Below are 19,587 nucleotides of genomic sequence, written 5' to 3'. Positions count from 1 at the left end.
TATCAAAAGTACATGTAATTGCTAAAATACGCTAAAATACACTGTATCAAAAGTAAAAGTACAAGTATAAATAATTTCAAATTCCTTATATTAAGCAAAGCAGACAAACACATTTTCTTATTTACAGATAGCCAGGGGCTCAATCCAACACTCAGACATCCTTTACAAAGGAGGCATGTGCTTAGTGAGTCTGCCAGATCAGAGGCAGTAGGGATGACCAGGGATGTTCTCTTGATAAGTGTGTGAATTGGACCATTTTCCTGTCCTGCTAAGCATTCAAAATGTAACGAGTACTTTTGGGTGTCAGGGAAAATGTACGGAGTAATAAGTACAACATTTTCTTTAGGAATGTAGTGGAGTAAAAGTCGAAGTTGTCAAAAATATAAATAGTAAAGTAAAGTACAGATACCACAAAAAACTACTTAAGTAGTACTTGAAAGTATTTTTGCTTAAGTACTTTACACGACTGCTTCTCGCACCGAACTGAGCATGTGTAAGCCATCAAATCAAAGGCGCTTCTTCAATATAAAGTTGTTTTTGATGAAAATGAAAACATGTCAGTTTGTAACTTTCACGAGGTTGGAGTAATAACATCGTCATCTACTTATTTTTAAGTCTCTCGTTGACTTTTCAAACTCCGGTCTGGTCTGCTTAGTCTGTTTCGCAAGCGTTCCTGGAAGTCTCGCAATGTTGTGCCTCTGGGTTTAGAAACTCTGTGCTATAACCACTTTGGAGTCAACTAATGCTCTCAAATCATATCCTGATGTTGACAGCAGATGGGAGTTGTATTCATAACATTGCTAACTTAGCTAGCTAACATACATTTTGAGAACAAGTTATATTATATTAATTGGCTAGCTAGCGTTAGCAACGTTTGGTGGTCAATGAGACTGAGAGTTAGGAAACCAGCAGATAATGTAACAAAAGTATAATTTAGGATTTGAAAAAAATACTCCATCAACGGGCATGATTTTGAAAATAAAAATAGCCCTAACTGGCTTTCATGGGATTTAAACTTGAGCTCAACTTGTCAAAGGTGTTGGACTCGATGACATTTCCTATCCATTGGAGTGCTGCAATTGCTTGCCCAAAATTCGGGGCTTAGCGGGGCTTAGCGAAGGGTCAATTGGGACCCGTAACGTTTCAGGCAAGGGGCCAGCGTTCTGTAGCCTCGTGCGAACCATCCTGATCTCGCGAACTTACAACCAAATGTAAGCTCACGAGGTCTGGATGGTTCGTACAAAGCTAAGGGTTCCGGTCTAGAGGCACAGTTTAGACTGCCCCTACAGCTTTGACCTGGTATTGCAGTTTAACTGACGCTCGGCCCAGAAAGAATTTCCATAGACGGCCACACAGAGAAGTCGGATTTGAAAATTGCTAATAAAGACACTAGTCATCACCTTTATGCACAAAACATCCGTTGAATTATTCAAATAATTGTCGCTGAGACCGATTTGTTTTTCACTCACTCACAGCCGAAGATGTTAAAATGTTATATTCATCCAATGTCTGCCATGTTTTTGGATGATGTCGCTGCTTGCACAGCTCCCTGTGCGCTCTGAGTGCTCGTGCAAAATGATTGACTATTATTATTATTTGTGCCCTGGTCCTATAAGAGCTCTTTGTCACTGTCAAAAGTCTAGGTGATGCGGGTAAGGCGGAGTCAGGCGCAGGACACTCTGAGTGCTAGTGCGCATGTGATACTGGTCCATATAATTCGGATGCAACCCGGATATAGACGGTCCATGAATCACCATATGTGAACATGAGTAGATTACCTTGAAAATAACAGTTGGAACATCTTGGAAGCATTCTCCAGTCCTTATTATGCCTCAGTGGCTTCAGGTTGTCAAGGGCTTGCCTTCTTTTTTTTATTTAAAAAAAAAATGTTTTATTTAACCAGGCATGTCAGCTATGAACAAATTCTTATATACGATGACGGCCTGCCCCGGGCCAAACCCGGGGCGACGCTGGGCCAATTGTGCACCACCCTATGGGACTCCCAATCACGGCCAGATGTGATGCAGCCTGGATGTATCCACAAAGCATCTCAGAACAGAAGTGCTGAACTAGAATCAGTTTAACTTTTAGATAATGAATAAGATGGACCGGTGGGACCTGATACTAGATCAGTACTCCTGCTCTGAAATACTTTGTGGATATGAGAGGGAGGGGGGGGGTCACCTATCAACACTGCAACACAATGGTACGCTCCATGCTGTCAGCACAGACACTTGTTCCTGTCTGGTGGGAGACTGGAGACTGACTCAGGTCTTTAGAGGGGTTGTGTCTGGGTCATTTCCACATGCGGTACCATGACCTCATGACCTCAGGCCCTTATACTGTGTATATATATAAGCTGTATGTTCTTGTTATGAATAGTTATGTAACTCTATTTCTCAGCTCATTATTTCAACATTTATTTATTTTCTTCTCTCATCCAGTCTCCTTTCTATTTTAAATAATGTAAACATAATGTACTGTGTAGAAGAAAATATGAAATGACCCTCACCACTTTTGTGTATAACTTATCTAACCCCTTTAGACAGCAGGTATTTGATGGGGTCATATCCGCCACTGTGAATCCCCACTTCAATGCAGACCCCTTTAGACAGCAGGAATTTGATGGGGTCATATCCCCCACTGTGAATCCCCACTTCTGTAACGGTTGTCGTGGTTGGAAGAAGAGGAAGACCAATGTGCAGCGTGGTAAGTGTCCATAATGATATATTTAATAAATCACACAGAACACTGAACGAAATAACAAAAATACAAACAAACAAACAAACAACCCGAAACAGTCCCGTATGGTGAAAACACTAACACAGGATACAACCACCCACAAAACACAATGAAAAACAGGCTACCTAAATATGGCTCCCAATCAGAGACAACGACTGACACCTGCCTCTGATTGAGAACCATACTAGGCCAAACACATAGAAAATACCTACAGAACAAAACATAGAAAAACAACATAGAATTCCCACCCCAACTCACGCTCTGACCAAACTAAAATAAAGACATAAAAAAGGAACCGTATTGAGGCCCACATTTTTAGCAAAAAAACCCAGAGCTTGCCTATTTTGCATGTTATTTTGGCATTAATAGGTGTCACATATCAGTTTGCAAACAATGTAAAAAAAAATATATATATATATCATTGAGTTAATAAAGCTGCTTACAAACATTGTGGCCAAGGCAGCTCCAAAATGCAGGTGTTTCAGCCTAGCTCAATGCTTTCTGTGGTGGTGGGGCAAACCAGCAGAAAATATGGAGCGTTGTTCCATGATTGGCTCTGTGTTCTGTCACTCATGGGGACACTATGTCACCGCAAAGTCTAAGGGTAGAGCTAGAACATTTTTGCCCCTTGGGTGCTGCCATAGAGTTACATTAGAAGTGCCCATCCAAGAAGGCTCAAGGTCATTGGCGAGAGATAAAATTAGGTCAAATCACATTATATGTACAGTAGCTTTGATTGGACTGATCATGTCAACATCATACTTTCAACATCTTAGCTAGCAGTCATCATTATGAATCAAGTTGACAATCTACTCGCAAATACTTTTTAATCTTTGTCATATGAAGAAAAATAATGAAGAGAAATTATAGATAAAACGTATCGGTGCTCATCGGCCATTGGACATTGCACAACAAGTTGGAAATCGCAAATTCAACAATGAGTGGTTTGGAAGGAATGAGTGACAGTGGCTAACTGCAAGCATTGCAAAGCAATCACTAGCCTGCTATTCATTGGAGTCTGGGATGAAGAGGCTCTTTTCCACGTTTAAAATGATAAACATTCTACATTGGCCATGCTGTCAATGAAGCAAGATTTGTGCCGCGCTCAAAACAACTGTAAACTCGGAACTGTGAAAACGTCGACTTCAGTGAGTTCAAGACAACTGGGAAGTCGGGAATAAACGAGCTCCAACTGGGAAAATACGTTTTGAACGGTCTTCCGACTCGGAATTGTAAATCCGGCCTCTTTATAGAGCTACGACTTGAAGATCAATGACGTCATCATATCTCGACCTTGTTTTTTTCCCGAGTTCCCAGTTGTTTTGAAAGCAACATAAATCCAGAGAATGCCAGACTTTGATGACAAAATTTGCCCACGAAGGACCGCAGCGTCACCTTCCTGTTTAAGTGAGCACAGCACAACAAGGTGAGTTCAAAAATGTTTTGTATGCTGCTGCATAAATGATGTAATATGCTAGAGAGATATGTATACTGTAGCTAAGAAAGAAATACTAAGTGTATGTTGTGTAGTACTGCAACATGTTAGTAGCCCATGTGCCTCACCCTAATAATTTGGTCTATTTACCCCTCTATTTGCTGTTCTGACTTGGTGGTGTCCATGTAGCCTATAACCTGTTTTAGAGAAATGTAATCATTGAATATTGTAAGAGCTTTCATTGTCTGCTTATATGCCCCTTTATTTATCCTACTGTTCTGACTTGGTGTACAGGGAGAACACTGTAAGAATGGCCCATATTCTGAATTCTGTCGCTGTACATTTCGAAAGTGCTAAACAAATAGTTATATTGACTACTTCCGTCCTAGCTCGCTCATTAATGTCTTAAAGAGATTGCCTCTTATCCGCTTGTCGTCCCCTTATGCCATAGTTTGTACATCTCAATTGTCATTAGAAACCACATTTGTTTAAGCAAGTCAGCCATAAAAGCTTTGTTTCTTTAAAAGGCAGTAATTGAGGCTGAATGAACTGTTTCGCTGCCAGACAAGGCTCCGCTGATAGCCAGGTGTAGCAGTGGTAAGATTTTTGGACTGCTGTTGGGACAGCTTTATGTAAGCCCTAACAGTTTGTGGACACCGTCTGTCACCATTATAGTGCAATTAATGTATTGTTTAGAAACAGATCTCATCTTTAGCTAACCTCTCTGTCAGTATCGTGAGGGGACAGAAACAGATCTCATCTTTAGCTAACCTCTCTGTCAGCATCGTGAGGGGACAGAAACAGATCTCATCTTTAGCTAACATCTCTGTCAGCATCGTGAGGGGACAGAAACAGATCTCATCTTTAGCTAACCTCTCTGTCAGTATCGTGAGGGGACAGAAACAGATCTCATCTTTAGCTAACCTCTCTGTCAGCATCGTGAGGGGACAGAAACAGATCTCATCTTTAGCTAACCTCTCTGTCAGTATCGTGAGGGGACAGAAACAGATCTCATCTTTAGCTAACCTCTCTGTCAGCATCGTGAGGGGACAGAAACAGATCTCATCTTTAGCTAACCTCTCTGTCAGCATCGTGAGGGGACAGAAACAGATCTCATCTTTAGCTAACCTCTCTGTCAGCATCGTGAGGGGACAGAAACAGACCTCATCTTTAGCTAACCTCTCTGTCAGTATCGTGAGGGGACAGAAACAGATCTCATCTTTAGCTAACCTCTTTGTCAGTATCGTGAGGGGACAGAAACAGATCTCATCTTTAGCTAACCTCTCTGTCAGTATCGTGAGGGGACAGAAACAGATCTCATCTTTAGCTAACCTCTCTGTCAGTATCGTGAGGGGACAGAAACAGATCTCATCTTTAGCTAACCTCTCTGTCAGTATCGTGAGGGGACAGAAACAGATCTCATCTTTCATTTCCTGAAACTGGGGCAAGTAAAACAAAACTCTACCTGGAATCCCTTGCACTTCCCAGAACTTTGTACTGCTACTAACAGTCATTCAGTCAGTCAGCCATTCATTGTAATGTAAAATAAACATTTAGTGAATGATAAAGCATCCTGGTATTCTATGTTAATTTGGGAATCAATGGTAAAAGGACTCCATGTGGTACATTGACTGCAGATAGGAATCCATATAGGAGGCTTTGCCAAATTGTTATGAAAGCCAAACTGAGCTCCTTTCCAAACCCAGCTTAACCCAACACCACAGCCTGAGCGCCAGAGAAGGAGACCGACACATGGTAAGTATGAGATGGGAGCTCTCTCTTATATAATCGGCCGTCCTTACCGTTCACTGTTGTATTGTAGATCGAATGATGTCTAGATAACCAGTGTGTGATATTTACTGTTTATGGACAAACACAGGCAGTTCACGGACCCTTCTTCAGACAGCCACAGGTAGTAACAATGATGTGGATGCTGCTCATAGTCCTAGGTATGTGTGGAGGACGTGCCATGGGCTGGACATATCATTTCTCCACAGAGGCCATGAACTGGACCATGGCAAGAGAGTGGTGTTGGATTAACAACCACACAGACATGGTAGTCATCCAAAACCAGGAAGAGAATAATTACCTCCGCAACATCTTGCCTGATAAAACTGGGTCTCCGTATTACTGGATCGGAATCAAGAAGATCAATGGAAACTGGACATGGGTCGGAACTAACGGAACGTGGGTTGGGAATTATTCCTGGGCACCCAACGAGCCCAATAACAAACTGGGTGAGGAGTGTGTTGAGATGTACGTCAACAAAGGGAACAGCGAGAATAACGGGAAGTGGAACGATGATAAGTGCTCAAATCTCAAATACCCGCTATGCTACAGAGGTGAGGGACTCAACCATTGTTTTAGTTTTTTTTAAAGGCCACCAGTAAATAATTTGATGAAAGCTGTGTTGAGATTGTGACATATATTACATGATGTATATTTATATCACAGACCAATGCAGCCAAACATCATGCAAGGGACAAGGGAGATGCTTGGAGACCATCAACAACTTTACCTGTGTGTGTGAACCTGAGTTTGAGGGACACGGTTGCCAAACAGGTGAGGGGAATCTGGAAGCTGCTGTTCCCACCGTGTCAAACCTCTCCTTTAACCTATGACCTTTTCTAATGAGGGTCGCTATGGCTACAACATCTGCTTCCTCAATTTCCTGAGTAGTACGCATTCATTTACGCATCAGGCATTATGACAGGTCCCTACTGTACCCCACTGTTTTGCTGAAACCTTTATTTGCCCCTAAAGCTAAGGGATGTGACCCCTTATGTCTACCTGATGGGTTTGTGAACTGCTCTGCTGTCAACTCTACCTGCCGGTTGAGCTGTGAGAAGGGGAATCTACTGCTGGGATCCCCAGAAGTCAGCTGTAGCACGGACAGGGTCTGGACTGGGGTCTGGGGCGATGACATCTGGAGCAGGATCTGGGTCTGGAGCGGACAAAGGCCAATTTGTGCAAGTAATTAAATCCCCTGATACCATCTCTCATCATGTACTATGGGTTACAGAACAAAGTTATGGTGCTAGGCTAGGCTAGGCTAGCTAGCTACACCCCTGGTGTCTCAGAGGAAGTGAGGCTACTGATGGAAATGAGCTAAATCTTGTGCAACTCATCACTGCTCAGAATACTGAGACTTTTTTTCTGTACATTGGACAGAAAAAAATTGGATAAAGTAACTCAATAATACAAGTCAAGGCAGGCTGTTTAGAGTTTGATATTACTGTATATACTGCATATATACTGTAGCAAAGGGCGGGAGAAGGGGGGGGGGGGGTCACCTATCAACACTGCAACACAATGGTTCGCTCCATGCTGTCAGCACAGACACTTGTTCCTGTCTGGTGGGAGACTGGAGACTGACTCAGGTCTTTAGAGGGGTTGTGTCTGGGTCATTTCCACATGCGGTACCATGACCTCAGGCCCTTATATATATATATAATGGTTGTAGCTGCTGGTTGACTGTGTGTTTCCTCAGGTTATCAGCATGTCCTAATGGTTGTAGCTGCTGGTTGACTGTGTTTCCTCAGGTTATCAGCATGTCCTAATGGTTGTAGCTGCTGGTTGACTGTGTGTTTCCTCAGGTTATCAGCATGTTCTAATGGTTGTAGCTGCTGGTTGACTGTGTGTTTCCTCAGGTTATCAGCATGCCCTAATGGTTGTAGCTGCTGGTTGACTGTGTGTTTCCTCAGGTTATCAGCATGTCCTAATGGTTGTAGCTGCTGGTTGACTGTGTGTTTCCTCAGGTTATCAGCATGCCCTAATGGTTGTAGCTGCTGGTTGACTGTGTTTCCTCAGGTTATCAGCATGTCCTAATGGTTGTAGCTGCTGGTTGACTGTGTTTCCTCAGGTTATCAGCATGTCCTAATGGTTGTAGCTGCTGGTTGACTGTGTGTTTCCTCAGGTTATCAGCATGTCCTAATGGTTGTAGCTGCTGGTTGACTGTGTTTCCTCAGGTTATCAGCATGCCCTAATGTTGTAGCTGCTGGTTGACTGTGTGTTTCCTCAGGTTATCAGCATGTTCTAATGGTTGTAGCTGCTGGTTGGATGCTCTCAATGTCCTGCTGCATCTGCTGTTGTTTCAATCGCAGAAAAAGTAAGTTCCAGTTGTTTATAAAAAATGTTTTTTAAAAGATAGCAAGTATTTTTTTTACCCCCTTTTTCTTCCCAATTGTTAGTAGTTACTGTCTTGTCTCACCGCTACAACTCCCGTACGGGCTCAGGAGAGACGAAGGTCAAGAGTCATGCGTCCTCCGAAACACAACCCAACCAAGCCGCACTGCTTCTTAACACAGCGCGCATCCAACCCGGAAGCCAGCCGCACCAATGTGTCGGAGGAAACACTGTGCACCTAGCGACCTGCTCAGCGTGCACTGCACCCGGCCCGCCACAGGAGTCGGGTGCAGTGCACAAGTATTTTGGAATACTTTGTATAAAATGGGTCGTTCTTCAATTACGGTGACATTTAAGCATGGCATTTTTAATTTTTTTTAATTTATTTTTTCTAGATGTATTTTTATTGAAATGTGCTTTATTTATTTAACCTTTTATTAAACTGTTTGGGTATATCTTCCCATTATAAATCAATTTAAATGGTAGCTTAATGACTGTATATATTTAGGAGTAGTAACACCAATGATGATAACAACGATGATGATAACACCAATGATGATATTTTAGATAAATTAGGATTTTCTGAAATGGCCATCAATTCATTACTAAAGTGATGTGATTAATCATTTTGCTCACAATATTATTTCCCTTCATCTAAATTGACTAACACCTTTGATTTAGACACACCTAATTGTCATCTTAAACTTTTTTGTAATTTAACAGAACCTCTTATCCAGTGACTCACAGTACTGCAATGCATATATTTTCATACTGGTCCCCCTCCGGTATCAAACCCACAACCCTGGTGTTTCAAGCACCATACTCTAACCGACTGTGTCACACAGAATCAATGGAATTTTCAAATTGATGACATACTTAAAAGGGTGTGGTTAGTTAATAATGTTGTTTAATATAGACCCCCTCCCCCTGATAACAGTTTGCCACTGGAGAGAATGCTCAGGGTCCTTGTATATCTTCTCTTTTTTTTAAATCAGTGATTTTTCAAGGCGGAAACACCAATGACATAAAACACAGGGACACACATTATAATAGTTAAAATATATAATATGTAAATAACCTTCTTTGTTTTTATTGATCTATGAAATATATTAGATAGATCTAAACCCCCAGAACATGTCACTACACCTCTACACATTTCTTTATTTTACCTTTATTTAACTAGGCAAGTCAGTTAAGAACAAATTCTTATTTACAATGACGGCCTAGGAAACAGTGGGTTAACTGCCTGTTCAGGGGGCAGAATGACAGATTCGTACCTTGTCAGCTCGGGGATTTGAACTTGCAACCTTTCGGTTACTAGTCCAACGCTCTAACATCACCAGTGGGACAAGCCAATTTGCTATCCCCCTGTTGTTTTACAATGCATTCACATAGATGTGCTGCGGTATAAAGGATTTAGCGACATGTTTGACTTTTAAATCAAACTATTATTTGTCATGTTTTTGGGTCATTTTAAAGTGTTTTTACGTAGGGCCTCCCGAGTGGCGCAGCGGGCACCGCATCGCCTTAAGGCACCGCATCGCCGTGACCGGGAGACCCATGAGGCGGCACACAATTGGCTTGGTTAGGGGAGGGTTTGGCCGGCCCGGGGTTTGGCCAGGCGCCTGCAAGCTGACTTCGGCCGCCAGTTGGACTGTGTTTCCACCGACACAGTGAGCAGTGTGTCAAGAAGCAGTGCGGCTTGGTTTGGTTGTGTTTCGGAGGAGGCATGGCTCTCAACCTTTGCCTCTCCCGAGTTCATAGGGGAGTTGCAGCGATGGGACAAGACTGTAATTAACAATTGGATATCATGAAATTGGGTAGAAAAAGGGGTAAAAGTATATTTAAAAAACTGTTTTTACATGGTGCCAAAGTCAAGGGACAGCATTTCAAGCAATTCAACAAACAAACAAAATCTCTTTTGATCTTTTTTTCAGGAAAGAAGCATGCCCAACTAAGGTAAGAGATGCTGGCTCCCCTCCCAGGCCTTGTGCTGGCTCCCCTCCCAGGCCTTGTGCTGGCTCCCCTCCCAGACCATGTGCTGGCTTCTCCCCCAGGCCATGTGCTGGCTTCTCCCCCAGGCCATGTGCTGGCTTCTCCCCCAGGCCATGTGCTGGCTTCTCCCCCAGGCCATGTGCTGGCTTCTCACCCTGACCATGTGCTGGCTTCTCACCCAGGCCATGTGCTGGCTTCTCACCCTGACCATGTGCTGGCTTCTCACCCAGGCCATGTGCTGGCTTCTCACCCAGGCCATGTGCTGGCTTCTCACCCAGGCCATGTGCCGGCTTCTCACCCAGGCCATGTGCTGGCTTCTCACCCAGGCCATGTGCTGGCTAAGTGCAATAATAGTATGTTTTTTGTTTTTGATTGATATCTTGACTTTTACTCTTATCCTGAAGGGAACCAGATGAGGGTGTGACGTCATCCAACGAGACAGGGGACAACTGATGGACCGCCGACACTTCATTAATTATGTCATAATCGACCAATTATATCAACATACTGTGTGGATTAGTCCACATCAAACATAGGATGTTGTAAATCGTTAGAATGATGTTACTGTATGTTATGTGAATTCTACAAGTTCAACAGCTTTGTGTAAGAGAAGTAAATAAAACTATTTTTAGCTCTCTTGATTTTGGGGTTCAGAGTGTATATGGGGTAAATCAGTGTACGTGGAAACATCCTTTTTCTTCACACTTCAAGCACTGGGTGTGAGTGTGTATGCGTTCCTATACATTGCAAAGGAAGTCACAATAAAAAAAATATATGTTCTTAACCTTTTACTGCAGTGGGCTAAATCAGGGTGACAGAGTGTTTCTTGGTAGTCTTAAACAAATCTACTTTGAAACTAAAGTATACTCCTCACACACGGGTATGTTATGGACTTAAACAAAATAAGACACCTGTACCATGTTTAAAATGTATTCAATTTTGAGTTTGCGTCCCAATATTACACTTTATATACATCACAGAAAACTTTTGTTTTGTTTATTAATGATGAAATAATGAAGAATATATGAATAATGTGGCCACCCATGAGGCCACTAGAGGGCGCTTTGGTCATTCGACTGCAGGAAAGGGCTACAACACCTCAACCGTGATAAGACCACTTTTTCACAGTAGACAGTTTGATGATCAGATTAGTAAACGCAGCATATTGCAAAGTCTGGTGTTGACTCATTCTGAAAGGAAATTGCGTCTCTTACACAGTCCATTTGGATGGGTGTGATGACACGGAAAACAGCACATTTTATTCGTCTCCCCAAATCTTGAGGAAGAGGTAGGTTATTTTATGAGTATTCCTGTACAACTGCAAATTATTACGCATTACTGTACCGTAACATTCAGTCAAATTGTACAATCCAGTTTGATTATTGTTTAGTGTTGATACATTGGTTACGTTTTCCAGATGCTTCCGTGGTCCAACTATCTCAGACAGAGCCTATATAATAGGTTGCTGGGGATTCTATTGATGACAATCTACCATGGTAAGACAGAGCAACCTGATGTTTACAACTGTCTGACTATCAGACAGAAATGTTCTCTTACCTTTAAATAACCAAAACCATTCAAATCAAATCAAGGAATTACTAAAGTGCAATGTTACTAATTACAGCATTGCTATGCGGGTAGAAGAGCAACGTAAACAGTGAACTAAGTTCATAAATTATATTAATCAGGAATCAATGAGTACATATCAGTCATTTAAAAGTACAAAAATAAAATGTAGCAACTGTAGATTGCCCCTTCAAATGGAAAGTATTGCCTCTGTTTTCATTGGCCCTCAGACTTAACAGGTGAGACAGGAGGTGTCCAGGCCTGGACATACAACTACAGCGTCAACCAGAATCTGGACTGGGATTCGGCCCGCCAGTGGTGCAGGCAACACTACACGGACATGGTGGCCATCCAGAACCAGGAGGAGATCGTCTATCTCAACACCATGCTCCCTAGGAACTCACAATACTACTGGATCGGCCTCCGCAAGGTTGCTTTCCGTCCTCTGTTACTTTATCAACAGGAGTGTACTGTAGACTGACAGATTAGTCTGTCTGTCTTACCACAAGAGGATCAACTAGCAGAAAATGTGTCGCTGATTTATTAAAATGTACTAATCTCGATTATTTTTTTTAAATGCATCGCTATTTCATTTATATTGTGGCTGCATATCTTTTATTTTTTTAGTTTGTATTATTGAATAAATTATGTCAATCAATCAGGTGAATGAGATGTGGACCTGGATGGGGACTAACAAGACCCTGACCAAAGAGGCGGAGAACTGGGCCACCGGGGAGCCCAACAACGTAGGGGACGGACAGGACTGCGTGGAGATCTACATCAAAAGAGGAAAGGATGCAGCCAAGTGGAACGATGAGAGATGCACAAAAAAGAAGGGAGCCCTCTGCTACACAGGTAGAAGAGAGTGTGTGTGTGTGAGTGTGTCTGTGTCTGTGTATTTTCTTAAGTCCTCTATTTGTCTACTGCCCTGTGTGTGTAGCGTCTTGCTCAGAGCATTGCTGCAGCACCCATGCAGAGTGTTTAGAGAACATAGGGAACTACACCTGCCAGTGTGACCCTGGCTTCAAGGGCCCCCGGTGCCAGCAAGGTGAGACTTAACCTGTACAATACATTCATAAGGTTTTAACCATTCTTATTCATCTACGGGAATAATGCCATGGTTTTCTGTATAGAGATGAACCAAAACAGTTAACTGAGTTCAACTTCAATGATATGTTACTGTTCAGTATGTTTGTTTGTTGTCATTGATAATCTAGTCTCTCTGCCTCTCTCTGTCAGCTGTAGCGTGTGACACTGTGTCGGACCCAGAGCAGGGTTCAGTGAACTGTGACCATCCACATGGGCTGTTTGCCTTCAACTCATCTTGCCAGTTCCAATGTGCCCGAGGATACCAGCTGCTGGGGGCATCACAACTGCTCTGCCAGGCCACGGGGTTCTGGGACCACCCTGCCGCTCAGTGCCAAGGTATGGGAGAGCAGGAGGGTATAGCACGATGTAGTGGAGCGGCAGGTAGCCTAGTGGTTAACGCGTTGGGCCAGTGACTGGAAGGTTCCAAAATCAAATCCCTGAGCTGACAAGGTAAACATTTGTCATTCTGCCCCTGAACAAGGCAGGTAACCCACTGTTCCTAGGCTGTCATTGTAAATAAGAATTTGTTCTTAATTAACTGACTTGCCTAGTTAAATAAAGGATAAAATACTACAGTACCCATAATGCTCTGCAACTATATAGAGTTTAATCTTACTAAAGACATTCCTAAAGCTGACACTATCGGGGCCCACATCCTTATTTAAACAGAGGGTTAGCTGACTAATCCAAATTCACATAACGTTGTGTTGAGGCTGCTCATAAACCAGCATTTTTAGGCTTGAGACAGATTTTCTGCCCTATTGAGTTTAAACAACATTTCTCTTGTTGCCCCCTTCAGTCAAACAGTGTCCATCGCTGGACAGTGGTCCTCATAGAGGGACTATGAACTGCAGTAACCCCATCGCCCTGCACAGTTATAACTCCGCCTGTGAATTCAGCTGTGATTTGGGGTTTGACCTAATAGGACCAGACAGGATTCAGTGTGACCACACAGGACAGTGGACAGCCAACGTCTCTACCTGCACAGGTATTTATCACTGTCACCATGGGATAGTAGCTACTAATACACCTGTTGAATGTCAGGTCAAAGTGAGAGAAAAAAAAAATGTCAAGAATTGCAACAAAAGTACTATGTCTCCTCCCAGTCCTTCACTTGACCGCACCCACTGTTAATCTCCACTATTTAAAATGTTGAACTGTTGTGAAATAGTTGTGTTCTTTGGGAAATGTGACCTGATGAAATACTTTCAAACTGTCACTTTTTCTGTAACATCCTGTTCTGCCACAGAACACAGAATACAGAACACAGAACACTGAACACAGAAAACAGAACACTGAACACAGAAAACAGAACCCTGGCTGTTACGGTGTTGTCCAAAATCCTTTTCTCTGATTGAGCCACACTTTATCTGAACCATGTTGTCAGCCATGTTGTCAACCATACAGTATGTAGCCCATGCTATTTATGACAGTCCCTAACGTTTTTTTGTTAAATGAAAGACAGTCCCTAACTTCTTTGCATTACATTGTATGTGTTGGGAGTTGGTTGGCGGCTCCTAGAGTCTGAATGTCTTTTGCTGTCGCTCCAATCTCACTCTTTACCCTCTTGCCTTTGGAGAGTGCCAACGAGCTGTGAAGTAGAGGTCTTCATGGGTCATTTCAAAATGTATCCGTGGCTTTCCCACCCGACCAGATATGCATAAATAAAACAATTAAAAACAGACCCGTTCCAAAAAGAACCGTGGAAAACAGACCCGTGCTGGTTCGGAAACCCGAGAGACCCATTCAGATCCGAGAATAGAAAGAGAGAGAGAACGAAACAACCAACTGGGCGCTGCCAGCGATATTGGCAAAATTATCCACAGTTGTGTATCCTTAAAAACTGCCTATAGCAAATTACAACAACAAAAACTAGGCTATTTGTTGTGTTTCGATGTGTAGACTAGCATACGCAAAACTTTATAGTCTATTGTTTTATTGGCTACCTCACGGCTCAGCTGTCGGAGAGTTGAGCACTAAATTGCATCAGGGCATTGTATGTATATAAGTCTAGACGCGTCCACATGATATTCATATAAAAACATATATATGAAGGCAGACAAGCGTAGTGCTAGCCCTAGAGAGACCGGGAGAAAGCTAGAGACATGCTAACAGCATCAACATGGATGTATTTTATACTTGTCAGATAGGCTACTACTCATCTACCGATATAGGCGTACAGAAGGAGGCTAAGTCTTACATTTTCTATCAGAATATAACTCTAGTAGGCCTAAAACATTCCTCCTCACCTCAAGTTCAACTGCCTTCATTGGCCTGCAGTAGCTAACGTTAAACCTAATAATCAACATACTCGTAGCACCCCGTATTATCGGCATATTCAACAACGTTTAAGAAATATATTACCTTTCAACAGTGTTATCAAACCCATCAAAGTTTTGTGATTATTGGTGTCATAAAAAAAATGTATTAGCATGTTTGACATTTCAGTGGAAATACGACTAATATCAGCTTTTTGATAAGGGGTTTAGCAAAAAAATACGTCCCCGTATTATCGGCATACGGTACCTAGTTATTGGCCACCTTACTATTTTGTTGAATTACAATATATATCCGTTTAATTTTGTTCAAAAAAGAGACACCGACCTCGTATCCGAAGTGTTTACTAGTTAACTCGTTGGCTAGCCTTCCAGTAAAAAAAAAAAAAATTACTTGCCTGTCAACTTTTCATTGCGTAGCCCGGGGCGCCCTCCTGTAGACTCTTAAAAATGGTTCTTCACCAACATCTTCTTCAGTGTCGTAACCAAATAATGTCTCACAATTTGTTTTACAGATTAATCAACTCGAGGTGATTTAATCCTCCAACCGCTAGAGAGTGTCCGAAATTAGGGGGTGTCAGATGTTGGGGGGGAAATTATCTACCACACCAAACCTTCACAAAAGTTGATTAACTTTTTTAGGGTAATATCAAAAGTAACTCAAGTCATTGTTTATAGGGAAAATACGAACAAGTTGCTATTATTGCGACATTAAATGAAGTTTAGCATCTGGCCCTCACTGGTTTTTAATTTTCATGGTTTGAGTGTGAGTAGCATAGTACGGCCTACTGGTGTTTCTATTATATTGAATTTGGCCAACGAAAATGTCTCAACTGAATTCCACCTTAAAAACGTTTTGAACAAGCTAGGCCTATATTGCAGCTCTTACCAACAAAGGTGATTGCCTACCCAACAAATAACACTTAAACTAAATAAGCAAAAAATTCAAAAGACTTTAGCCAACTAAAATGTCTCAACAAAATGTAACACTCTTTGTATAGGCTATTTAAAGAACTGGTTTAGATTATTAAGTAGGCCTACAATAATAATGATTCACAATAATTGATAATAAATATGAAAATAAATTAAATGAAAGGTAGAAAATTGTATCAAACCCTTATAGCAAGTTGCACACAGTCCATTTGGCCATGCTAACGTTCTGCTCATCTTTGTCCACTACAATATTAAAACTTGTCCTACGAGGACATTCCCCTTGTCGCCTTCTTTTCACTATACTCTTTATCCTATAACTTTTGTTTTACTTAAAGGTGTGCTATGTATAAATCTCTCTGCCATTTCCTGGTTGCTAAAATGCTAATAGTTTGCCTAATTTCAGTTTATGTGACAAAACAAGCAAGTATAGTGGAAATAATCATTGTACCATCTAAACCTGCTGCAAAATATATTTTCTATAACCACATTTTTTAACATTTTAATCCGTTTGAAGTTGGTGTACAAAACGGAAGTAGACCAGGTGTGTCGAACGTAAGCAATCACTGAACTGACGAATTAACTAAGTAGCTCGTTGTGGTGCGTTGTCGGGGCCAAATCTTGCAGTACCAGCGGCACTCCAGGAACCAACCCTCATCTACAGCTTCTACAATCATCATCGCTGCCTCATCTCTATAGAAGCAGGGATGGGCAACTTTAATGGGGGTGGGGGCCACAAAAAAACGGAACTCATTAAGAGGGGCCGCAGTGGCTTGTGGGTCTATGGTTTTCCTTGCCTTATTAGATGACATTGCTTTAGATATCAGTCTCCTTTTTAACATAAATAGACTGTATGCACAGCGTACATAGTAACTCTAAAGTAGTTCCCACAGTGTGTAACTCATACTGTAAACTGAGTGCACAAAACATTAGGCTCAAGAAGGATTGTTAAGCCTCATACACAAGCCAATTGAGACAGGTCATTATTAATGATGGTACATTATCATCTTATGGAAGACTACTGGCCTTGATAAACTCAATGTGTTCTGTGGATGTTCTGTGGAAACAGACCATAAATCTTATCTTACCTTGGTCGTGTTCCCCTGCTCAGACATGCATCAACCAATGGTTGTGTGCCACGTCATCGACTGTGCCGTCAGGCACCAGATTGCTATAACATATGTGATTAGCTGAGTGGTTCCTATTTATAACTTGTCAGAAATGTCCCGTTGATCAACAAGCCCATGGCTTGATCAACAGCTTAAGGCTTTTAGCTAGGTTTTTTAATCCTGTTTATATTTTGTTGTAACGTTTGAGTCCCTGAAATATCGGATGAGCACACATAAGACATGGCATAATATGTAGAACTGAATGAAATTACCTTTAAAACGTGGAATCTTTCTCTCCACCCCATGGCGCGTGATGTTCCCCAATGATGAAAGGGGGACATGAGTGAAAAAGTTTGGGAAGCACTGGGTTAGCTATTACTTTGTAAGATCTGGCGTCAACAATGTCTGAATAGGGGACCACAATCATAATCTTTTATTATCTTACCTGTATCCTACTACAGTGGTGAGGTGTGGCCCCCTGTCCCCTCCTGCCATGGGAAACATGGCCTGTGTGGACCCCCTGGGGGCTTCCTCCTTCACCTCCTCCTGTGGGTTCTCCTGTGAGGAGGGCTACCTGCTGAGAGGAGACACCAACCTCACCTGTTTATCTACTGGACAATGGACCAACCACACACCTGCATGTGAAAGTGAGCTATACCAAGACAACTAGAGGGAGTTTCAATGTGATAAGAACCATTATTTATTCAAAAAGAATCCATTATGAATGAGTTCAGCTATGGCTCCACCTGTACCCTGGAGTGTGAGAAGGGTTTGGTTCTGGTAGGAACTAACTCCACCCGTTGCCCCTCACTGGCTTACTGGAGCCACGCCCTTCCTGTCTGTCAGGGTAAGACCAGGGGTGTTCAGTTAGAAATGTGTGGTATAGAACAGATGTTATTGTCATGTATGATTTGGAACTGTGTCAGATCTATTCACTTAATTTCTATCTGGAAAATTCTGAATTGTTTCACCTCACTGAATAAATCCAAAGGGTTGGAACAGAGAACCTAAACTATTGTGGTTAGCTGAAGGATTGGCCCAGCATTGGCCAGAGTAGGCCGTCATTGTGAATAAGAATTTGTTTTTAAATGACGTGCCTAATTAAATAAAGGTTAAATCAAATAAAATATCATATTATAATAGGAATAGATAAATATAAATGTGTAATTATAATAGGAATATCTTGGGCCTGTGTGTCACAACCTGTGTCCTCTTTATATCCCTCCAGCTCAGCAGTGCGACATCTTAACCTCTCCCCCGCATGGCTCCATGAACTGCTCTGACCTCCATGGTCAGTTCCACTACGGGTCCCAGTGTCTGTTCTCCTGTGAGGAGGGGTTCCTACTGAACGGGTTGGCTGATACAGAGTGCACCTCCCTGGGCACATGGAGCAGGAGAGCCCCCCTCTGTCTGGGTAACTCATCACATCCTAATTCAAACCATAGCTAGGTTGAAGATACCCAGGTTACGAAAATGTAATGATTCCATGTGGAAGCTTTAGAAAATAAACAGATTCATGGGACCAGTGCCGTTGCTGAGCAGCATCGCTCATCCTTTAGATTGAATTCTTCCTCGTTTATGCAAAGAGTTCTGGGATATTAGAATCCTTGTCTTAACCATTTATCTACAACCTAGAACCATTTTCTCTCTGTCATTTAGTAAAGCCTTTGTTATTTTCATCCTAGAACCATAGTCTGTCTGGCATCTATTTTTGGAAATTGTGTCAGATCAGAGGTATTCATATACATTTCTCTCTGAATACCAAGGGTTCCAACGTAGAAGCCTAAAATGACTTGTGTTTAGTCAATGTGCTATTGGTTAAGTAAAGGATTCACAGAATGTGTCTGGTGTCACTCATATCTGACTTCTCTCTGTGCCCCTCCAGCTCAGCAGTGTGACGCCTTAACCTCTCCCCCGCATGGCTCCATGAACTGCTCTGACCTCCATGGTCAGTTCCACTACGGGTCCCAGTGTCTGTTCTCCTGTGAGGAGGGGTTCCTGCTGAACGGGTTGGCTGATACAGAGTGCACCTCCCTGGGCACATGGAGCAGGAGAGCCCCACTCTGTCTGGGTAACTCAACACTTCTTCAAACCATGCTGGATACATACCCCCATCTACTGGGCCGAGAATGAAGCTTTTTAAATAAGTAATAGGGACATATTATTCTCATAATGCACATTTAGTCCAAATATCTATTGTTACAGAGGTACGTGACTTACAGCGTTACTATTCATTTAGCTTTCTATGGATCAGGATGTGAATGTAGTGTGTTTCTCTGCATCTTCTCTTATCTGTATCCTACTAACAGGGTTGGTTTTG

At 42.2% G+C, this 19,587-nt stretch overlaps 1 protein-coding gene across 1 annotated transcript in view; it reads left to right on the top strand.

Annotated features, from left to right (window-relative positions):
* Positions 1-6,230: 6,230 nt before the first annotated feature.
* Positions 6,231-19,587, top strand: part of LOC120054365 (sushi, von Willebrand factor type A, EGF and pentraxin domain-containing protein 1-like) — a 35,533-nt gene continuing 22,176 nt past the window's right edge. Inside the window, exons 1-11 of the mRNA XM_039001776.1 lie at positions 6,231-6,519; positions 10,312-10,650; positions 12,094-12,293; positions 12,526-12,718; positions 12,804-12,911; positions 13,103-13,288; positions 13,752-13,940; positions 17,729-17,914; positions 17,959-18,114; positions 18,496-18,681; positions 19,153-19,338. Of these exons, the coding sequence (XP_038857704.1) occupies positions 6,231-6,519; positions 10,312-10,650; positions 12,094-12,293; positions 12,526-12,718; positions 12,804-12,911; positions 13,103-13,288; positions 13,752-13,940; positions 17,729-17,914; positions 17,959-18,114; positions 18,496-18,681; positions 19,153-19,338 (2,218 nt within the window). The remainder of the gene's footprint in view (positions 6,520-10,311; positions 10,651-12,093; positions 12,294-12,525; positions 12,719-12,803; positions 12,912-13,102; positions 13,289-13,751; positions 13,941-17,728; positions 17,915-17,958; positions 18,115-18,495; positions 18,682-19,152; positions 19,339-19,587) is intronic.

The sequence above is a fragment of the Salvelinus namaycush genome, chromosome 10 (genome assembly GCF_016432855.1).
Source record: "Salvelinus namaycush isolate Seneca chromosome 10, SaNama_1.0, whole genome shotgun sequence".
NCBI lineage: Eukaryota > Metazoa > Chordata > Actinopteri > Salmoniformes > Salmonidae > Salvelinus > Salvelinus namaycush.
The sequence above is the reverse complement of the archived record's forward strand: the minus strand, read 5'-3'. Positions and strand labels throughout refer to the sequence as shown.